This window comes from Rana temporaria, chromosome 6 (genome assembly GCF_905171775.1).
Source record: "Rana temporaria chromosome 6, aRanTem1.1, whole genome shotgun sequence".
Classification (NCBI taxonomy): Eukaryota; Metazoa; Chordata; class Amphibia; order Anura; family Ranidae; genus Rana; species Rana temporaria.
The window spans coordinates 32,035,325-32,059,773 of NC_053494.1; the positions used below are offsets into that span (position 1 = coordinate 32,035,325).

General features: G+C 43.1%; 1 protein-coding gene across 1 annotated transcript in view; it reads right to left on the minus strand.

Moving 5' to 3' along the window:
• Nucleotides 1-24,449, minus strand: part of TEDC2 (tubulin epsilon and delta complex 2) — a 76,157-nt gene that overhangs the window by 25,003 nt on the left and 26,705 nt on the right. The window contains exons 6-9 of the mRNA XM_040356609.1: nucleotides 7,537-8,050; nucleotides 6,414-6,467; nucleotides 3,886-3,964; nucleotides 838-958 (exon numbers count right to left, since the gene is read on the minus strand). Of these exons, the coding sequence (XP_040212543.1) occupies nucleotides 838-958; nucleotides 3,886-3,964; nucleotides 6,414-6,467; nucleotides 7,537-8,050 (768 nt within the window). The remainder of the gene's footprint in view (nucleotides 1-837; nucleotides 959-3,885; nucleotides 3,965-6,413; nucleotides 6,468-7,536; nucleotides 8,051-24,449) is intronic.

Below are 24,449 nucleotides of genomic sequence, written 5' to 3' on the forward strand. Positions count from 1 at the left end.
AGTAGGAGCACATGACTGCCGATGGATAGATAAGTGGCAGGTGACTGGAGGTAGCCCAGCCCTCATTAAAAGGGGCAGAAGCACACTGCACACTCAGCATATGGAAGCAAAGGTGCCAGTGCGCTGCCTGACCACAATGACAATAAGGAGCGCTGGAAAGGGCGCATATACATACAAAAACATGGAATATCCAGGCTCAAACTTACCGACCAATCAGCAACCAACCAAATTCACCTGTCTAACTGTGTGCGTTAAAAACAGAGGTTTAGTTGCACGCATTTGCAAATGCATGTGTAAGCTGCAGGCCCCATCAAGGCGCTCTGTATACTGCATATACTGAATATCCAGGCTAAAACTTACCTCTGTTTTTAACGCACACAGTTAGACAGGCGAATTTGGTTGGTTGCCGATTGGTCGGTAAGTTTGAGCCTGGATATTCTATGTTTTTGTATGTATATGCGCCCTTTCCAGCGCTCCTTATTGTATAAACCCGTCATAGGTAGGGGCAGTTACTTTTGTTTGTTGTATTTAACACACATTTGTTGGCGGACAATTTTAAAGCATGCTATCCAACATTTGTTGGCGGAAAAACTGACAATTGTCCGATGGAGCGTACAAAACAGTCCATTTTTCCAACCACTGCCTGTCATCACAATTCCCGTCGGATAATCCGATCGTGTGTACGAGGCTTAAATCCGGCACTCTCTCTTTTAAACGTAAATAATTAAGACATCTTTCAAATGCCGATAGATCTGACGCTGCTCATGAACTCCTACCCTCTCCCGTTTTTGTTGTTGCAGAGATCGAAGTGCTGTCAGCTCCAGCCGGTGCTCTCACCTGATCCTTGCTGTGTCTTGGCTGAGTCTAGATATTCCTCAAAGCGCTTGACTGCTCTCTGCAAGCGTGCGGTTTCCTCTTCTATCTCAAACAAGCTTAGCTCGGGGCTTTCCGGTATAAACTGATAGATAATTAAGGAAGACAACCATCAGCATGAAAACTTAATCGTACACCATTTTCAGCCGCATATGTTGAGGCAATGGAAACCTGTGGCTCACCAGATGCTAAAAAGGAAACTCCTTGAATGTAAATCCTAACTAAATGCCTTTCGGTTTGTAAAGCACGGTGTATCAACAATTTCCTATTTTTCAAATAAAACGCTTGTTTTCACCGTATTCCCCCCCCCCCCCCCCCCCCTATTTAAGTGTTGTCGATCTCCTGAAGCCTTTTTACGGCCACTTCTGGTCTACATGCATGTCGATGGCTGTATGGTATTTTTCAGGGCGAGTTTCCGAATGGTGACAACTGTGGGCCATGCTTGGGTGAAGGAGATGGGACGGCACTGGGCGGATGAGAGGACACTGGAGGAGAGGACACTGGGCGGAGGGGATGGCCCTGGAGGAGAGGACACTGGGCGGAGGGGATGGCCCTGGAGGAGAGGACACTGGGCGGAGGGGATGGCCCTGGAGGAGAGGACACTGGGCGGAGGGGATGGCCCTGGAGGAGAGGACACTGGGCGGAGGGGATGGCCCTGGAGGAGAGGACACTGGGCGGAGGGGATGGCCCTGGAGGAGAGGACACTGGGCGGAGGGGATGGCCCTGGAGGAGAGGACACTGGGCGGAGGGGATGGCCCTGGAGGAGAGGACACTGGGCGGAGGGGATGGCCCTGGAGGAGAGGACACTGGGCGGAGGGGATGGCCCTGGAGGAGAGGACACTGGGCGGAGGGGATGGCCCTGGAGGAGAGGACACTGGGCGGAGGGGATGGCCCTGGAGGAGAGGACACTGGGCGGAGGGGATGGCCCTGGAGGAGAGGACACTGGGCGGAGGGGATGGCCCTGGAGAAGAGGACACTGGGCGGAGGGGATGGCCCTGGAGGAGAGGACACTGGGCGGAGGGGATGGCCCTGGAGGAGAGGACACTGGGCGGAGGGGATGGGACTGGAGGAGAGGACACTGGGTGGAGAAGATGGGACTGGAGGAGGACACTGGGTGGAGAAGATGTCAGAACTTTCAGAGATAATAAAAAGTCACTCCAATTTTTTTTTTCAGGAGCAACTAATGGAGGAGGATGTATGAGCAGTATATAGGATCAGTATATTGTATATGAGCAGTAGATTGTAAATGATCAGTATGTATAGATAGAAGGAGGAGGACATGGGTTAGGAGGAGGACGAGGAGGACATGGGTTAGGAGGAGGACAAGGAGGACATGGGTTAGGAGGAGGACGAGGAGGACATGGGTTAGGAGGAGGACGAGGAGGACATGGGTTAGGAGGAGGACGAGGAGGACATGGGATAGGAGGAGGACGAGGAGGACATGGGATAGGAGGAGGACGAGGAGGACATGGGATAGGAGGAGGACATGGGATAAGAAGAAGACGAGGAGGACATGGGATAAGAGGAGGAGGACATGGGATAAGAGGACGACGAGGAGGACATGGGATAGGAGGAGGACGAGGAGGACATGGGATAGGAGGAGGACGAGGACACTGGTTGGAGGAGAGGAGACTAGAGGAGGGGGAACACTGGGTTTAGGAGATGGGACTCCCGGAGGAGGAGGAGCACTGGGATGGCCAGTGGGTGGTCACTGACCTGTCACGTGTAGCCACGCCCCCCAACAGTAAGAAACACGCCTTAGGGAACTCTTAACCCCTGCAGCACCACCTAGTGGTTAACTCTTCACTGCCAGTGTCATTTTTATAGCACTGATCACTGTAAAAATGACAATGGTCCCAAAATGGTGTCAAAAGTGCCCGATGTGTCTGCCATAATGTCGCAGTCACGATAAAAATCGCTGATCGCCGCCATAACTAGTAAAAAAAAAAATGTATTAATAAAAAATCCATAAAACAGTCCCCTATTTTGTAGAAGCTATAACTTTTGCGCAAGCAAATCAATAAACGCTTATTGCAATTTTTTTTTTAGAATACGTATCGGCCTAAATTGTGGAATTTTTTTATATAATTTTTTGGGGGATATTTATTATCGCAAAAAGTAAAAAATATTGCATTTTTTTTTCAAAATTTACACTCTTTTTTTTGTTTATAGCGCAAAAAATAAAAGATCAAATACAACCAAAATAAATCTCTATTTGTGGGGGGGAAAAAAAAGGACGTCAATTTTGTTTGGGAGCCACGTCGCACAACGGCGCAATTGTCAGTTATAGCGGCGCAGTGCCGAATCGCAAAAAGTGGCCCGGTCATTGACCACCAAAATGGTCCGGGGCTCAATCGGTTAAACGCGGGTCAAGACTTCTCAGACACAAGGAGGTGATTTCAGGCTATACCTAAAAAGGATGCATCTTCTTTACATTCTCCCTGTGTAATCATCACTGGCAGCCCAGCTAATGAAAGAATCGGATGTTCCACACTTAAACATGCAGGCCACGCATCAAGGATATCCCTCCTTCAGCGTTATTGATAAAATACCATTCATTCAACTTGAACACAGTGCAAACTGTTCCTTGTTCCCGGGGCGGATTACCTTTATGTATTAGTAATTGTTCTACATCGTCTAAATCCCCCTCTGAACATTCCCAATTAAAAAACTAATAGAGCCATCGCAATCATTTTGCTGAAGACAAAACGTCAACACGTATTGACATGCACAGTCACGCCGAGGCCTGCTACAGCTGTTAACCTTCAGTTAAGGAGCCTGAAGAGAGAGAGGCAAATATTACCATAAATTAATATTTGCAGATGCAAACAAAGACAGATTTAATGGCCCTATAAAAGTCCCCGTCACGTGGATGTGCGCGGAGTGCGTTCACAATGTGACAGACTGGTCAAGGGGATCGTACATCTGTTAGCCACATCTGACTACAAACGGCGCATTATTCTCCCAGGACCATCAAATGGCCTCTTACGTCAAGCAGCAGGAAAAGGATACCGTTGTCTGCAGCTGCTGGATAAAGGAGGGCCTGGAAGCAGGAACACGGGACTGAATCTCAAAGTATTTCTCCCACAATCTACAAAAAAAGACAGGAAGACAGTATATAGTTATGGAGGCACAGAATGAATGCATGCAATTTCCTTACAGCCCTCTCTTTGGTGATCCTGATTGAGAGGAACAAAGAAGGTTTTGATCTTGGTCCTATATGGAGACCCCGAGCATGACCCCCGATGTCTTGACAAAATACAACACTGTAAGGAAGTAATAAACAATGCCATTTTTCTTTTTTTACATATATTGTTCAAGAATGTGTCTACAGGTTCTTGGCATTGAAGTTATGGCATCCTGTCTACGGCAAGTGTCGACAGCAATACCATGCTCCAAAACAATGTGCCAAAATTAACCTATATTGTAGGGCCGATTACAAAACATGCAACATAATTAAGTGCGTCATATCTGCCTAGAACAATGGTTTGCCACTTTTTTTTATTGCAAACAGTCTCCTTATAGTAGAAATTGCAAGAAAAATAAATAAAAATCATGACAATTAGCATATTGGAATATTCTATTGCTGATTTATATGTAAAGTGGTAGGGTTTAGCTGGATATAACAGAACATATTATGTGAGATTACTGCAAGCTTAAAAAGGGTATCGTATATACTCGAGTATAAGCCAAGTTTTTCAGCACATTTTTTGTGTGCTGAAAATGCCCCCCTCGACTTATACTCGAGTCACCTTTTTGTGCCTGATCTCCTGGAATTTGGGGACCCTGTACTGGCCGGCCATAGGTTCCCTGGACCCCAAAATTGGCACACATGTAGCCCCACTCTTCCTCTACAAGTGTGCAATGTTTGTTGTCCAGGGGATCTACGCCCGGGGAGCTCTGATTTTACAAAGCCGGACACCCCTTCCATAGACTTCCTTGTTAAACGGCAATTTCTCTGGTGAATTTGGGGACCCGGTACTGGCCATTCGTAGGTCTCCTGGACCTGGAACTTGGCACACATGTAGCCCCATTTCTCCTCTACAAGTGTGCAAAGTTTGTTGTCTGGGGGACCTGTGGCTGGGTAGCAGCGATTTTTCAAATCCGGGCACCCCTTCCATAGACTCCCATGTTAAATGTCAGTCGAGGCATGGACACAGTGAGGCATGGACACAGCGAGACATGCAGATGGACACCCTAGGCTTACACTCGAGTCAATAAGTTTTCCCAGTTTTTTGTGGTAAAATTAGGTGCCTCGGGTTATACTTGAGTATATACGGTAACTAAAAGATCAGTTTTAAAAAGTGGCCTCTACATCCTTTTTTGGGATCCAGGGCTATCTTAATGAGTGGGCACACCTGGGCACTGTCCAGGGGCCCCAGCTGCATGGGGGGCCCCTGCACTTTCACCAAAGCAGCTGGTAGAGCCCACGCTGCCCCAAAATTGGGGGCCCCTTGATTGCACGGAAAATGATGGGGAGACAGGCTGGCAGCCGTGCAGAACAATACCCATTTTGCAGCCAGGGAGGGACAGGACCAGGCCCACCAGTGATGCTCTGACCCCACCCCATGCAGCTTGAATGCTCCTGACTTGAAGGCTGCGGGTGGGAGCTGCCGAGTCGGCAGCACTGAGAGCCCACCTGCGGAAGTAGCATTGTGGATGGGGTCATGGTGAGCCCAGCTGTACAGCACTGTATGCACCGAAGGGCTTGGAATGCCCAGAGGGATGCTCCCTCCTCCGCCTCTCTTTCTGCCTGCTTGATTGGTATAGGCGAGTCCAGTGCTGGAGGTGGCCAAAAGTTTACATGCACTGTATCTCCACTGGAAAAGGGGGTACTACGTGGATGGAATAATAGTTCTGGGGGATATCAAGGGTGTATGGGGGAAAACAATGCTGAGGGGGGATCTGGGGTGTATAGGGGGTAGCAATGCTTGGGGTAGCTTGGGTGGCTATAGTTCTAAAGATATAAGGGACGTAGAGAGGCCACAGTGTAGGGGGTATCAGGGATGTAGTGGGGTAACAATACAAGGGGTATCTTATGGCATATGGCAACAGTGCTGGGGGGAATATCTACGGTGTAGAAGGGTCAGAGTCCTGGGGGTAAAGGGGTCAGAGTGCTGGGGGGGGGATATCTGGGGTCAGATATGAACTATGTGATGTGCAATGTGCATAGAGTAGAGCTCAGGGGAGGACGTTACAAGGAGGAAAAAAAAAAAAAATGTAAAAAACACTAACAAAAAAAAATTCATGAAAAATAGAATACAGGGCAATTAGGTACTGGATGTGTATGGACTATATTTGGAGAATACGGATATATAGTTTATTGTCATTTTAAATGTGCACACTGGTTCCTAAATCCTAAAGGAAATGAATCGCCAAGATATAGCAGCCACATCTCTCGATTACTAGCAGACCAGTCAGCAACACAATGGGAAATAGTAAGTGGCTTCCTAGCAATCGCGTGTTGCTGGAAAGTTTTTGCCAACAACATGGTTGCTTGTGTGACCTGGTTCTAAGCCATTTAACACCATTGAGCTCACCTGCTATTCTTCTTGTAACGTTTCTGAAACTCTACTGGCAGCTTAAGTGTTGGTCTGTAAAAGAAAAAATACACTAACAAACGGTACTATGTCCTTATAATTTTTACAGTATATGAAAAAAGTATGCAAAAGGCATCACACATATATTATAATATAACAAAAGTATGTGGTAGGCACCAACGGGTTTTCCATAAATTGTTTTCTGCTACATGTTTTATATGTTTTTTAGTGTATTGATTGCTATGCAGGGATGAGAAACACAGAGATTGTTCCCTGTGTACAGAGCGCCTTGTTGAAAGTCAACACGATGATCAGCACATCCCAGCCGAAAATTATTGGCCAGGACTTGCTGACAGGCAATCACAGCTGGATCTGGGGGGGGGGGGGGGCACACATGTGCACGCCTTAAACCCAAACATAGGCAGTGACGTACAAGTACAGCGCTTTGCCTACAGCGGCCGCTCCTCTTCAGTACAAGGTGGGCGCTAAGCGCATATACATACACACGCGCACTGACTGGTGTATGCTTGGACCGTTCCTGGATGTCCCGGTCTCATGCATGGTTAACCCCTGTCAATACCAGTTGAGCATGTTCCCTTTGCAATATACTGTGTGTGTGTATATTATATACAGTGGAACTTTGGATTACGAGCATAATCCACTCCAGGAGAATGCTTGTAATCCAAAGCACTCACATATCAATGCGAGTTTCCCCATAGAAGTCAACGGAAACAAAGATAATTTGTTCCGCATTGACTTCTATGGCATGCAATAACGCATGTGGCCAGAGGTGTGGGGAGGGGGGGGGGGGTGTGCCATAGAGCCTTGGAAAGGTTCGGAAACACTCGGGAACGGAGTATTTCCGAGAGAATATTTTCAAACGGCTCCGAACTGGTCCGAGTGTCACCAGCTCCCCCGCACCTCTGACTAAATGCGGTACTGCACACCGAATTAGCTTGAATTCTGCTTGTTTTGCGTAACACACGGAAACCGAGTGAGAATTTTATATATAAAAAAAACCAAGGTTCCACTGTATATATGATTTTTTTTGTAGATTCTGAATTAAGCACACTTGACATGGATAAACCAAAGTATATACCGTAGATTCGACTTTGTATCTTACCTTACATCTTTAAGGGTCAAATCTTTTGGTTGTCTCACTTGATCTTGTTTGGAAGACTTCACATTTTCAGCTGATTTGCTGCCAACATATTCAGTTTCTGGAGCTGTAGATGGTCGCGAGTTTCCCGGAGTGTTGTCTGCCCTGATGGGAACTGCTTTGTTTTCGGTTGGCCTGTCTGTGGCAACATTGCGTTTTTCTGAGGTTAGCGGTTGTAATGGGGGTGCTCTGGTGGTATTGGTCAATGCTGGTCTTGCAGACCCTCTGACCCTTCTCTTCTCCGGCATAGTCTTGTATGGAGGCTTCATCTGGTAGGTCTTGGGTTTAGTCCCTGTATTTACAATCTTTTGTAAAGGTTTCACTGTCTTTTCTTTGGTTGTTGAGGAAGCCGGTATGGTCTGCGTGGTGGGAGGGGTAGGCGACTCAGTTTGTATACTTCCTCGCACTTTTAATGCTTTCGCTAGGGCTTTGTTCAATAGTTCCACCTCCTCGACCTCCTTTGGAGATGGTGGACTCTCTAAGAGGAAGATACACAAAGCAGAATTCAGAAACATCCATTTTCACCTATTAAAAGTATATTAAAGCGGAGTTCCGGCCACAATTTCACTTTTTAAATATAAATACCACTGTAATACACAAGCTTAATGTATTCTAGTAAAGTTGGCCTGTAAACTAAGGTCCGTTTTGTTAGGTTGTTACAGCATTTAGACACTTTATAAAATAGAAATTGACTGGGGCCATCTTAAGTGTGGGCATCATGAAGCCAGACTGTATGACTTCCTGGATTTCAGCCTTGCAGATCTTGAACATGCTCAGTGCTGCACAAGCAGTTTCAGATCAGGTTTCAGCACCTGTGCTGTCCAAGTCACATGATTCTTTGAGACTGGGGAGTGCACAGACTCCTGGAAAGTTACACCCACTACATTCCCAGGAGTCTGTGCGGTGTAGGTTAGGAAGCATTAAGCACCTAGGTGCAGGAAGTGGGAAGATTAACTATTCTGCCTAGCAACAACACTTTGAAGGCATCTAAAAAAAAAAAAAAAAAATTCGTAAAGGACTTATGACATTTTTTTTAAAACTACTGATGTAATGTTATATTTATGGGTGGAACTCCACTTTAAAAGCCAAAATGGTTTACTTTTAGCCCTGGATAGAGTGGACAGTGTTAGGACTCTTGTCAAGTTTTCAATGGGCGTCTGTGTCCCCGTTGGGGAAATTCAACTTTTCTATGTGTTATGGAGATCATGGTGTTTGGGATGGAAAAGGATGAGAAATCAATGGTCACCGGAACAGGAATAGAGGGCAAATCATCAATTCATTTATCCTGGCAGACGGTTGGTGGTAAAAATTGGCGGTTGAATCCCCCGACCACTTTCCTTAACCTAATATAGCAAAACGGAGGAGGTGGTACACATGCTGTGGCAGCAATACTTTGCTTAATGGCTACAGCACATCATGTTCGGCAGGCAGTTCCACAGCTAAACGTGACTTATTCAAGTGAATGGGACTACAAGCAACCGAGTCGAATGGTGTGGTGTGGAACTGCAAGCAACCGTGACGATTGGTGCAGCGTGGGCAGGCATTCAGGAGGCAACAGGTTGCCTACGAGTCACCTGTTGACTGCCCTCTAAAAAGTAAACCACTGCAGATAAGGCCAAGTTTACACTTGCAGTGCCCTACAATTGACAGACATGTTCCGGACAACTTTTAAAAGAGATTGCCCTTATTGGAGATATTGCCTCATACTTCCTGTTAGGAAGGGAATGGAAATGTCTACTCATTACTCGAAGCTTCCCCACCCCTGTTATATATAATAAAAAAAAATATATTATTTATTTTATATTTTTTGTTTAAAGCTCCCCGTCCCTCCGAGCTCGTGCACAGAAGCGGACGCATACGCAAGTCGCGCCCACATATGTAAACGGTGTTCAAACACACACGTGAGGTATCGCTGCAATCGTTAGAGCGAGTGCAATAATTCTAGCCCACGGTCCCCCCTTTTTTTAACTCTAAACTGGTAACCTATAGAAATTTTGAAACTTCACCTAAGGAGATTTTTAAGTACCATAGTTTGTCTCCATTTTATGAGTGTGCGCAATTTTAACCACTTCCGTACCGTAGGACGTCATATGGGGGATATCTGAATGATGCCTGCAGCTACAGGCATCATTCAGATATCCTTTTTTTTCCAGGTGGCGATTCTGTGCACCATAAGAACAATCATAGCAGCGCTTGATCGTTCTTATAGGCGGCGGGAGGGGACACCATCTGGTGCTTTTCCTGGCTCTTCCGTGCCATCAGAGGCCCGGAGAACGAATCGGCCGCCGCCGAATGAAGACCATAGAGATTTTTCTATGACTGTCAGAGGCCCGGGCGCGGCGTTATGACATCACGACCGGATACCCGGAAGTAAACAAAGCCGCAATCACGGCTGAAAGCATGAGAAAGGTGAACTTTTTTTCCCCCGATCTCATGCTTTCCAGCCTGGAGGAGAGATGTGGGGTCTTATTGACCCAGCATCTCTCCATAAAGAGGACCTGTTACACACTATTCCTATTACAAGGGATGTTTACATTCCTTGTAAATTGGAATAAAAGTGATAAAAAAAAAAAAAAAAACTAAAATATGTAAAAAAAATAAAATAAAATGCAAAAATAAAATAAATAAAAAGAAAATGCCCCGGTCCTCAGTAGCTCGCGCTCAGAAGCGAACGCACACGCAAGTCCCACCCACATATGCAAACGCCATTCAAACCACACATGTGAGGTATCGCCGCATGCAATAGAGCGAGAGAAAGAATTCTAGAATTAGACCTCCTCTGCACCTTTAAAATGGTAACCTGTAAAAAAAAAATTAAAGTGTCGCCTATGGAGATTTTTAAGTACCAAAGTTTGGTGCCATTTCGTGAGTGTGCGCAATTTTAAAGCGTGACAAGTTAGGCGCAACATCTTTCACATTATACAAAAAAATTGTGCAAATATCGTGCGAGATAAAAAGATGCAATGACCGCCACTATATTCCCTAGGGTGTCTGCTAAAAAAAATATATATATATATATATATATATATATATATATATATATATATATATATTTGGGGGTTCTGAGTAATTTTCTAGTAAAACAATTATGATTTTTACATGAAGGAAAGAAGTGCTAAGAAAAGGCGCGGTATGGAAGTGGTTAAAGCATGACATGTTCGGTATCAATTTGCTGGGCGTAACATTATCTTTCGCACTATAGAAAAAAAATTGGGCCAACTTTCCTGTTATCTTATTTGTTTTTAATTCAAAAAGGGTATTTTTTCCCCCCAAAAAATAGCATTTGTAAGAACGGTGTGTGTGACAAAGTAGTGCAACGATCTCCATTTTACTCTAGGGTCTCTGCTAAAATAAATTCTATATATATATATATATATATATATATATATATATATATATATATATATATATATATATATATATATATATATATATATATATATATATATATATATATATATATATATATACACAAAATATATATATATATATATACACAAAATATATATATATATATACACAAAATATATATATATATATATATATATATATATATATATATATATATATATATATACACACACACAAAATATATATATATATATATATATTTTGTGTGTGTGTGTGTGTATATATATATATATATATATATATATATATATATTATACACATACATACATACATACATACATACATACACACACACACACACACACACATACATACATATATAAGAAAATGTAGCGCCCAAAAAAATAATAATAAAGACCCCTAAAAAAGGGTGAAATAGATGTGTACTCAGAAGGTAAGTGGCCTAAAGTCTAAGCCTAATACCACATAATACACAATAGTGAAATTGTGAAATTAATTAATTGATACAAATCCGTGCTGTAGAAATCAGCAAGTAGGTATACATATGTGGAATACCTGTTGTGTAGTCACATATATGCAAACAAATGTGTAATATATACAGCAATGTGATATGAAACAAAAACTGGATGTTTGATACTAAAACGATGCAGAGTCAGTTGTAAAGACAATCTTCCAATAGCAACATTCCACTATTCCACTATTAATCAGGTGTGCCTCAAAGGCCTCAACCCAATCATGCAAATACACAAAGTCTGCTGGAAAACGTGGGTTCTAAGTAGTACATATAAACTTCCAGTGTTGGGTGGAGCAGGTATCTTCAATGTTAGAACTCTTCAGTATCGGACAAATAAATGGATAAATAAACGGGTGGGTACCCTTACCAGAGTTGGTGGACCCTCTCAACCACCATACGGTGGGAGGGTCATCAAGGCTTGTATAGACCGATTGTCTGGGTCCAGGGGTCCTCACTCCGCGTGTCCAATCCAGAAATGGTTACTGAAGCACTTGTTCTTTCAAATTGGATAGCTGGGATCGATTGATCGATAATGGCTCAAAAACACCCAAAGTAGTAAGAGAAAAAAAATAGAGGTGCTCCTCATAGTGTAAAAACATTTAATAAAAACGTTGCAAATATACACTCGTGGCAAAAATTGCAATAAATATAAAATATGAAAAAACTTCAAATGACCACACATGAGAAAAGTCACTCTGCTAACAATCAAAAATGAAAAAAATAGCAAAAAGTATAAGTACAGCAGCGAACTCCCACCTTGGATAAAGGTGTAGGGAGTGTACCAACAAAGTTTGAGAATGCAATGGGGATGCAATGGAGTAATCACCCGACCGGTTTCGTCGCTAACGGACTTCGACTGGGGTATCTGGTCCTCCTATGCTCCCCCCATTGCATTAAATACCTTGAATCCAGGTCCCTGATTGCTGGCATCTGTTCGTCCATAATCGGCGTGCGTTCCATAACACGGAACTGCAGGCATCACCTGCGCTCCTAAAGCCGGAAGTAGCAGGGCGGGGCTTGGCGTCATAACGCCCAACGTCAAGACGTGTCATCGTCAAGACACAAGATGACTCAGTCACTCCCCTTCTCTGTGGTGTGCAGAAGATAGTCTGCCGACCAATGGGCATCCATCAGCAGCCCTTCCGCAGCGTCATGACGTCAGCGCCGTCACGCCGCGTTCCACGATGCGCTTCAGGCATGTCTCAAGCAAACGTCAGCATTAACATACAAACGTTCTCGGACACCTAGCGTCATGTATCAGCCCAGAGGTAGCAAAGAGCCCACCGGGGTGGATAGAGATCACTCCAAGTCATCCCAAACTACTAGGACTTAACAAGGGACCAATATAGGTATATAATATACAATACTATATATGAACCAGATGAAAGTAAGCAATCATGGTAATGGACTCAAGGACCCACTAAAGATGTATACAACGAATAATCACAGAACCAATTAAAGAGATACAGACATATATATAACATCTTCAAAAAGTTAAAAAAAAATTTTTTTTTTTTTTATTTTGGTTGTTATTTAGTTGTTTCCTCTAGATCCCAAAAAAGTAAACGAATCAGGAGAAACAATCTTGGCTGTAATAAACATAGGCGATTCCAAGAGTCAAAAAATCATAAAAAAATATGAAAAATAATGATTTAAAAAATCAGGACTGATTAATAAATGCATTCACGTCCCATTCGACATTGAGTCCAAATGGGGCGTAACTTTTAAGAGTGTATATCCAATACACTTCTAACTTCGAGACCCCTCTAATACTAGATTCACCCCTCCAGTGTGGCACAAATTTGTCAATGATCAAAAAAGAGGTGCCTGTCAATGACTTATTGTGGACCTGTAGGTAGTGTCTGGGCACTGTATGTTTATCGTTGCCTTTCTTGATTTTTGCAACATGTTCACCTACCCTTGTGGAAAAACTGCGGATAGTACGACCCACATATTGTTTTCCACAAGGGCAGGTGATCAAATAAACTATGTATGTAGAAGCACAGGTGGAAAATTGCTTCATGGGATAGTCCATCTGAGTGATACTAGACCGGAAAGAAATGCTTTTCTTCCTCCCATGTATGTTTTCAAGGCATACCTTACATTTCCTGCATGGGTGGAAGCCTTTGGATAAGGGAAAGAAAATTGTTTTTTTAGGCGGATCAATGACATTGGGGGCAACTTGATTTTTTAAGGAAGAAGCCCCCCTATAGATCACTGTGGCATTGCTTGGCAAGGAAGGTCCCAACACTTGATCTTCTTTGAGGATCCCCCAATGTTTACAAATGATATTTTTAATTTGTTTATGTTGACCCGAGAACGTAGTAAAAAATGCGTTCCTAAATTTGGGATCTGGTGGTGCTCTAGTCCTTTCAAGTGTGAGTGTTGTACGGTCAACCCTTCCTATGTGTTGGATTTCTTTTTCAATTTCCTCCCTCGAATATCCTTTATCTAAGAACCTCTGTTTCAAGATCTCTGCTTGTAAGTAGAAGTCTTTAGTGTCGGAACAATTACGTCGTATACGTAACAGCTGACTCTTAGGGATGGATTTCAGCCAGGCCGGATGATGACAACTATCCGTAGGGATATAGCTGTTACGGTCGGTGTTTTTGAAATATGTTCTAGTCATCAAACGGTCATTCTTGGCTTCAATGACGAGGTCAAGGAAATGGATGTTGGAGAAACTTGCCTCATATGTGAGAATAATCCCTACCTCATTGTCATTTAATGTGGCCATAAATGAAGCTAGAGAGTCCTGGTCACCTCTCCATAGGAGGAGGATGTCGTCAATGTACCGAGCCCAGAGGACAATTTCTGGTCGGTTTAAAGCATAGACGACATCCTCCTCCCATTTGGCCATAAAAATATTGGCAAGGCTGGGGGCAAACTTAGCCCCCATTGCCACCCCTCTTTGTTGCAGGAAAAAATCACCATTGTACCAGAAATAATTATTGGTAGTCGCGAACCTCAACAGGTCCATAATAAAATATTTCTGTACGACAGGGATGTTATCATTTCGACGAAGGAAGCATTCCACCGCCTGGAACCCCAAATGATGGGCGATGCTCGTGTAGAGAGAGGACACGTCCGCCGTAACAAGCAAAATGTCCCCACTGTACACAACGTCATTAAGGCGAGCAATCGTATGTCTAGTGTCCTTTAGATATGACGGAGCATCTTTGACCATCGGTTGCAAGTGAAAATCAATATATCTCCCTATTCGGGATGTGATAGAATTGATCCCACTAATGATGGGTCTTCCAGGGGGGTTAACAACATCCTTATGTATTTTTGGCAAAAAATACATAGTGGGGATGCGAGGAACCTTAGGCATCAAGTATGCTCGCTCCTTTTTGTCCAGTATCCCTTTCTGTGTTCCTGCGGTAAGTAGTTTGCACAGTGAGGCTTTAATCTTAGAAGTGGGATTTGAGGGCAATTTAACATAGGTGTTAGTATCTCCCAAAATCCGAAGCATTTCTGCATGATAGGCAGATTTGTCCAACACAACAATGCCACCCCCTTTGTCCGCAGGGCGGATCACCAAATCTTTGTGTTCACAAAGACTTTTCAAACCAGTCCTAATGCTAGGATCTGTAAAAGTTTTCTTTAGAGGTAATTCTTCAAGGTCTTTGAGGACCATATCCCTGAACACCCTCACATTGGGAGCCATAGGGCAGGAGGGGTTAAAAAGGGAGGGATTAGAGAATCCTGTGTGAACAATTTGGGAGGAGGTATCTGGGAGATTGGGTCTACAGGGATTACTAATAAAGTATCGTTGTATGTTTAATTTTCTTATATATTTTTGCACGTCAATAAACGTAGCAAATTTATTCAACGTTTTAGGTGGAACGTATTTGAGTCCCTTATCCAATACTGCCCTCTCTGTATTTGACAATAGGACTTTACTGAGATTAAAAATCCCTGTCCCCTTTAAACTTTTCGTTTTTTTCGTCCGGGCTCGTCGCCCCCCTCTCGAGCCCCTTTTGGTTCTCTTCCCCTGGGATGGTCTTCCCGGTCCCGGTGAAAATCCCCCTGGTATTCTAACCTAGGTTGCTCTTGATTATATGTATATGGGGACCTAACCTGACGGTAGTCATCTCTCTCCATATAGCCATATGTGTGGTTGGACTGTTTATAGGGGCCGGGTGGAGGGGGTCTCCAACCTCCATATCCAGGAGTGGATTGTGGATATCTGGTGGAATGTTCATAATAGTTATGATTACCATAAGGGGATGAATCATAGGGCCGGGGATCCTGGGGGGTGACACCCCCCAGGATCCCCGGCCCTATGATTCATCCCCTTATGGTAATCATAACTATTATGAACATTCCACCAGATATCCACAATCCACTCCTGGATATGGAGGTTGGAGACCCCCTCCACCCGGCCCCTATAAACAGTCCAACCACACATATGGCTATATGGAGAGAGATGACTACCGTCAGGTTAGGTCCCCATATACATATAATCAAGAGCAACCTAGGTTAGAATACCAGGGGGATTTTCACCGGGACCGGGAAGACCATCCCAGGGGAAGAGAACCAAAAGGGGCTCGAGAGGGGGGCGACGAGCCCGGACGAAAAAAACGAAAAGTTTAAAGGGGACAGGGATTTTTAATCTCAGTAAAGTCCTATTGTCAAATACAGAGAGGGCAGTATTGGATAAGGGACTCAAATACGTTCCACCTAAAACGTTGAATAAATTTGCTACGTTTATTGACGTGCAAAAATATATAAGAAAATTAAACATACAACGATACTTTATTAGTAATCCCTGTAGACCCAATCTCCCAGATACCTCCTCCCAAATTGTTCACACAGGATTCTCTAATCCCTCCCTTTTTAACCCCTCCTGCCCTATGGCTCCCAATGTGAGGGTGTTCAGGGATATGGTCCTCAAAGACCTTGAAGAATTACCTCTAAAGAAAACTTTTACAGATCCTAGCATTAGGACTGGTTTGAAAAGTCTTTGTGAACACAAAGATTTGGTGATCCGCCCTGCGGACAAAGGGGGTGGCATTGTTGTGTTGGACAAATCTGCCTATCATGCAGAAATGCTTCGGATTTTGGGAGATACTAACACCTATGTTAAATTGCCCTCAAATCCCACTTCTAAGATTAAAGCCTCACTGTGCAAACTACTTACCGCAGGAACACAGAAAGGGATACTGGACAAAAAGGAGCGAGCATACTTGATGCCTAAGGTTCCTCGCATCCCCACTATGTATTTTTTGCCAAAAATACATAAGGATGTTGTTAACCCCCCTGGAAGACCCATCATTAGTGGGATCAATTCTATCACATCCCGAATAGGGAGATATATTGATTTTCACTTGCAACCGATGGTCAAAGATGCTCCGTCATATCTAAAGGACACTAGACATACGATTGCTCGCCTTAATGACGTTGTGTACAGTGGGGACATTTTGCTTGTTACGGCGGACGTGTCCTCTCTCTACACGAGCATCGCCCATCATTTGGGGTTCCAGGCGGTGGAATGCTTCCTTCGTCGAAATGATAACATCCCTGTCGTACAGAAATATTTTATTATGGACCTGTTGAGGTTCGCGACTACCAATAATTATTTCTGGTACAATGGTGATTTTTTCCTGCAACAAAGAGGGGTGGCAATGGGGGCTAAGTTTGCCCCCAGCCTTGCCAATATTTTTATGGCCAAATGGGAGGAGGATGTCGTCTATGCTTTAAACCGACCAGAAATTGTCCTCTGGGCTCGGTACATTGACGACATCCTCCTCCTATGGAGAGGTGACCAGGACTCTCTAGCTTCATTTATGGCCACATTAAATGACAATGAGGTAGGGATTATTCTCACATATGAGGCAAGTTTCTCCAACATCCATTTCCTTGACCTCGTCATTGAAGCCAAGAATGACCGTTTGATGACTAGAACATATTTCAAAAACACCGACCGTAACAGCTATATCCCTACGGATAGTTGTCATCATCCGGCCTGGCTGAAATCCATCCCTAAGAGTCAGCTGTTACGTATACGACGTAATTGTTCCGACACTAAAGACTTCTACTTACAAGCAGAGATCTTGAAACAGAGGTTCTTAGATAAAGGATATTCGAGGGAGGAAATTGAAAAAGAAATCCAACACATAGGAAGGGTTGACCGTACAACACTCACACTTGAAAGGACTAGAGCACCACCAGATCCCAAATTTAGGAACGCATTTTTTACTACGTTCTCGGGTCAACATAAACAAATTAAAAATATCATTTGTAAACATTGGGGGATCCTCAAAGAAGATCAAGTGTTGGGACCTTCCTTGCCAAGCAATGCCACAGTGATCTATAGGGGGGCTTCTTCCTTAAAAAATCAAGTTGCCCCCAATGTCATTGATCCGCCTAAAAAAACTATTTTCTTTCCCTTATCCAAAGGCTTCCACCCATGCAGGAAATGTAAGGTATGCCTTGAAAACATACATGGGAGGAAGAAAAGCATTTCTTTCCGGTCTAGTATCACTCAGATGGACTATCCCATGAAGCAATTTTCCACCTGTGCTTCTACATACATAGTTTATTTGATCACCTGCCCTTGTGGAAAACAATATGTGGGTCGTACTATCCGCAGTTTTTCCACAAGGGTAGGTGAACATGTTGCAAAAATCAAGAAAGGCAACGATAAACATACAGTGCCCAGACACTACCTACAGGTCCACAATAAGTCATTGACAGGCACCTCTTTTTTGATCATTGACAAATTTGTGCCACACTGGAGGGGTGAATCTAGTATTAGAGGGGTCTCGAAGTTAGAAGTGTATTGGATATACACTCTTAAAAGTTACGCCCCATTTGGACTCAATGTCGAATGGGACGTGAATACATTTATTAATCAGTCCTGATTTTTTAAATCATTATTTTTCATATTTTTTTATGATTTTTTGACTCTTGGAATCGCCTATGTTTATTACAGCCAAGATTGTTTCTCCTGATTAGTTTACTTTTTTGGGATCTAGAGGAAACAACTAAATAACAACCAAAATAAAAAAAAAAAAAATTTTTTTTTAACTTTTTGAAGATGTTATATATATGTCTGTATCTCTTTAATTGGTTCTGTGATTATTCGTTGTATACATCTTTAGTGGGTCCTTGAGTCCATTACCATGATTGCTTACTTTCATCTGGTTCATATATAGTATTGTATATTATATACCTATATTGGTCCCTTGTTAAGTCCTAGTAGTTTGGGATGACTTGGAGTGATCTCTATCCACCCCGGTGGGCTCTTTGCTACCTCTGGGCTGATACATGACGCTAGGTGTCCGAGAACGTTTGTATGTTAATGCTGACGTTTGCTTGAGACATGCCTGAAGCGCATCGTGGAACGCGGCGTGACGGCGCTGACGTCATGACGCTGCGGAAGGGCTGCTGATGGATGCCCATTGGTCGGCAGACTATCTTCTGCACACCACAGAGAAGGGGAGTGACTGAGTCATCTTGTGTCTTGACGATGACACGTCTTGACGTTGGGCGTTATGACGCCAAGCCCCGCCCTGCTACTTCCGGCTTTAGGAGCGCAGGTGATGCCTGCAGTTCCGTGTTATGGAACGCACGCCGATTATGGACGAACAGATGCCAGCAATCAGGGACCTGGATTCAAGGTATTTAATGCAATGGGGGGAGCATAGGAGGACCAGATACCCCAGTCGAAGTCCGTTAGCGACGAAACCGGTCGGGTGATTACTCCATTGCATCCCCATTGCATTCTCAAACTTTGTTGGTACACTCCCTACACCTTTATCCAAGGTGGGAGTTCGCTGCTGTACTTATACTTTTTGCTATTTTTTTCATTTTTGATTGTTAGCAGAGTGACTTTTCTCATGTGTGGTCATTTGAAGTTTTTTCATATTTTATATTTATTGCAATTTTTGCCACGAGTGTATATTTGCAACGTTTTTATTAAATGTTTTTACACTATGAGGAGCACCTCTATTTTTTTTCTCTTACTACTTTGGGTGTTTTTGAGCCATTATCGATCAATCGATCCCAGCTATCCAATTTGAAAGAACAAGTGCTTCAGTAACCATTTCTGGATTGGACACGCGGAGTGAGGACCCCTGGACCCAGACAATCGGTCTATACAAGCCTTGATGACCCTCCCACCGTATGGTGGTTGAGAGGGTCCACCAACTCTGGTAAGGGTACCCACCCGTTTATTTATCCATTTATTTGTCCGATACTGAAGAGTTCTAACATTGAAGATACCTGCTCCACCCAACACTGGAAGTTTATATGTACTACTTAGAACCCACGTTTTCCAGCAGACTTTGTGTATTTGCATGATTGGGTTGAGGCCTTTGAGGCACACCTGATTAATAGTGGAATAGTGGAATGTTGCTATTGGAAGATTGTCTTTACAACTGACTCTGCATCGTTTTAGTATCAAACATCCAGTTTTTGTTTCATATCACATTGCTGTATATATTACACATTTGTTTGCATATATGTGACTACACAACAGGTATTCCACATATGTATACCTACTTGCTGATTTCTACAGCACGGATTTGTATCAATTAATTAATTTCACAATTTCACTATTGTGTATTATGTGGTATTAGGCTTAGACTTTAGGCCACTTACCTTCTGAGTACACATCTATTTCACCCTTTTTTAGGGGTCTTTATTATTATTTTTTTGGGCGCTACATTTTCTTTTTCACATTTTTCACCTTATATCCATATGGTATGTTGGCAGCCTGATTTACACCCAATATTTCGTTTGCGCAATATTGTATATACACTTTTTTTACATACATATATACACACACACACACACACACACACACACACACACACACACATATACACATACACAGTGTATATACTCGAGTTTAAGCCAACCCAAGTTTCACCTAATTTTACCACAAAAAAATGGGAAAATGTATTGACTCAAGTATAAGCCTAGGGTGTCCATGTGCCCATGCCTCACTGTGCCCAGCTTTGAAAAAAAAATCGACGCTCCACGGCCGTAGGTTCCCCATACAACAAACTTTGCACACTTGTAGAGGAAGAGTGGGGCTACATGTGTGCCAAGTCCAGGAAACCTACAGCTGGCCGATACCGGGTCCCCAAACTCTGTGGGAACCAGGCGCAAAAAAGGGACTCTGGTATAAGCCGAGGGGGGGATTTTCAGCACAAAAAAATGTGCTGAAAAACTTGGCTTATACTCGAGTGAATATATATATATATATATATATATATATATATAAATAAATTAAAGTAGATTTCTAGCAAAAAATACTGATTTAAACTTGTAAACAACAAGTGTCATAAATAGGCTTGGTACTTAAGTGGTTAAATGGTACCAGTTATAATGGAACTGCTACTTTACAAACTACAAACAAACATTTGGTGCACATATATCCATTGGGACTATTAAGAAATATATTTGGCCTGTACAATGTACCGGTATATGTAAACCACTGCATAAATGTATATACACACACACATTTCAATTAAGGTTTTGTTTATGGAGTTCAGCTTTAATTGGGGGGTAATAGAACGCTACCACCTAATGGTCAAACTGCATGACTACTATGCAATGCGTATAGAAAAAACGTTTTACTTAACTGCAAAAATAAATCATTTTGGAGCATAATATCTCTTCAAAATATAATTAAAGGTTTCAAGGGGCCAACCTTACTGGCGTTTTGTAAAAAAATAAAAAAAATGTAATAAAAAAAAAGCAAAAGAAAATGCCAGCTGAGAGAAAACGAATTAAAAATGAATTACACCGAGGCGTAAAATCTGAATATTTTGATGAAAGCTTCTCATTCTCCAGACAATTGGGCCTATAAATAGAACGCAGACGATAGCGTATTCTGCTCACAATCCAAGCGCAGAAGGAGAGAAAGGAGATCATCACTGTGCGAGGAATTAGCATACATTAGCTGGCGCTCCACTAAACACGTATCATAGTGCTTGTCTGGGAGATGGGTTTCATTGTGACGGCGCCCGATGTGCTCTCCGCAATATTATAAAGTTCGAGTGAAATTAAATGGATTTCAATAGCCTTTTGGAAGCGAGATTACTACCCCGCAGCTCCGCTTTCCTACAGTCAAATATCTGACTTATTACAGTAATAAAACAATTATTAACCCTTCTGTTTCCCTGGCAGCATTTGTTTTGATGGTATTGTACATTTACGGAGAATAAATGCAGTATGGGAAATACAAGAAAGAGATTTGTATGAATCTGGCCAAACATGGGAGCCGCCATTGCACTTGCTGTGAAGGTTAATCCCCTCAAAGGGCAGGAAATAAGATGATATGGGTATAACAAACTTTAAAGCTGGGTATACACCATATCGAAATTTAGCCAGTTCAGCAGGAAACAGACAAATTTCAGTACATGTGTACCCATCAGTTCAACAGAAGTCAGTCGTTAGACCGACTTTTGTGAAATGGTCCTGCTGGAATATCGGGAGGCGGAGTCCCCACTGTCAGAATAAAATAGCGTGGTGGGGGAAATGCGAAAATCCCTGCATCCATATCTCTTGTGTGGATGTGATATTCTGTCCCACTTCACCCACTGGTTGAACAAAAAAAAAATCCCTGTGTATACCCTGCTTAAGGTCCCGTGTCGGAGGACCGATGTTCACGGCAGAACCGCTTCTCTCCCTATCAGGGGGATGCATTTTTTTTATTTTTATTAAAGGGCCCAGAGGTCCCCAGATGGCAAACCCCCCTTTTTATAACAGAATATTATATATATATATATATATATATATATATATTTTATCCCTTTATTTTAAGGGGCTCAGAGGTCCCCAGGGCAACCCCCCCTTTTTTTGTTCGTCAGCACCCACAGCCCCCAGACCTCAATTTGCAGTGGCAGCACCCCCCCCCCCACTTCTTAATTAGTGGCAGCACCCCCCCCCCTTCTCAATTGGAGGCGACAGCACCCCCGGTTCTTTGCTCCAGGGGGCCCATGCCGGAAGCTGTGTAAGGGGCCCCATAATTCATGATGGTGCCCCTGCTCCCTATACAAGTCAATGGAAATGCAAAATCAGCCTGATGCCGCTTAGGAGGTGGTCAACTATAGATCAAATGCATTCGTCAAACTCTACACACAACAAAAAACAAAGGGAGCAAAGGCCTAGTGGATTATACACAGCTCTTTATTAAAAAGGTAAAATATACAAATTGTACTCACACACCAAATGTAAACCATAGCATATCATAGATCCAGAAACCAGCCCTTGAACCCCATAGGTCCAAACGTATGATGTCACCAGCTGACATGCTTTGAGGACAAAGCCCCCTTCTTAAGAGCAGAGGTTTTGCACAGCCGCGTAACGCGCAAGGGAGTGAGGAGAGCCATCGGTGACGTCATCTCCGCTCGCGGCCGAGAGCGGGGATATCCGTGTTTTACATGCTTGTATTGTCCTTTGTTTATGTACGTTTTTACTACATGTTTTTATTAAATTTATTGACGGTATCACTGAATGACCATTATATTTATTCTATTCCATTTTTATTATTGCACTTTGCACTAATATATCTATTCATTCTATTTATTTTGGAGATCAGGATCAGGCTATGCATTGCTGTTAACTTATAAACACTGAATATTGCACTTCATATATATATTTTATATTTAATTTATAGATTGCCATATTAGAATAGATCAACTTTTACATTAACCAAGCGCCTCAACACCTCCATCCTCAGCCGTGTTTTTTATTTTTGCACATATCTTGGAGTGTGGAGCGTGCACAGAGACTCACGTTATCTTTTAATCATTTGTATGCCTCTTATTTATGAATTCACTTGTTTACTATTATGTTATATGGTTGTCATCATATCATTTATTTAATATTTAGTTATTTCAGCGCATTTTCACATTATCGATTTTTATCATCATTTGGTGATATCCTTTATACCACCCAAGTGGTTCACATTAACAACATCACTCAAGTTCACCCCCCCCCCCCCCATTTCATCCTGTTGATTGATGGTGGGCGATATTGATCAGGAGTGACACAAATTTTCTGGCTCAATTGATTGAACATTTGGATTGTGACCACAGCAGGATTCTAGAAGTTTCGTTTTTTGTATTGTTATGGTATTATCTTGATTATTAGCAAGCGCCATTGCCCTCCCCCTTATTTATCACACATTTAAGACCCATCATGCCTCTGGGTGTCAGTCTTGCTATGCCTCATGGGACTTGTAGTTCTGCAACAGCTGGAGGTCCGCTAATTGCATATCCCTGCCCAATACCCTTCTCACTCCCCAAGTCCATGCCATATTTTTTTTATATATAATCTTTATTTATGGAAGCCAGGACATTACAGCTTCTGTTACAGTTTTTAGAGGTATAAACATCTAGCAATGCACTGGTCCTCCCTTTTTTCCCTTTGAATTCCACAACAGAGGTATAAACACACAAATGACATAAACAACAAAATTGCACGATATATAAAAAAAATAAAACATCTAAAACCAGTCATTAGCATAAGAAATGCAAGAGGTCAGGTGGCATATTGGTGGCAGGGCTTCAACCCACATAGCCAGTGAGCCGAGCCGTCTACCTCTAAATAGCAGAAAGTAGAACAAAATCGTCCTCCGAAAAGGTGCTAGCTGGCTCGTGGCGTGGCCAAACAGCTCACCGGACCGGACCAAAAGTATCGACCGTCGTATGTGTTGAGGGGCGGGTCGGGCGGCACGCACAGGGGGAGGGGCGACTTAACACCTCCAACTGACCTCCCTCCGCAACACTCCATGCGTATTTACCTCTGTGTGATGTGCCGTCAGCACCCACTCAGCCGGTGCAGTGGTCCAGGAATTTGAAATCTCCGCTCTTCTCTCCATGGGGCTTCTGGGAAAAATCACAGCGATTGTGATTGGTCAATGCCGGCATGTGACCCTAATGACCATTTGGAATTGCTCTGGTCTGTCCCGGAAGCCCTACAAAATGGAGGGGAAGAAGGGGGGGGGGGGGGGATTACAAATCCCCA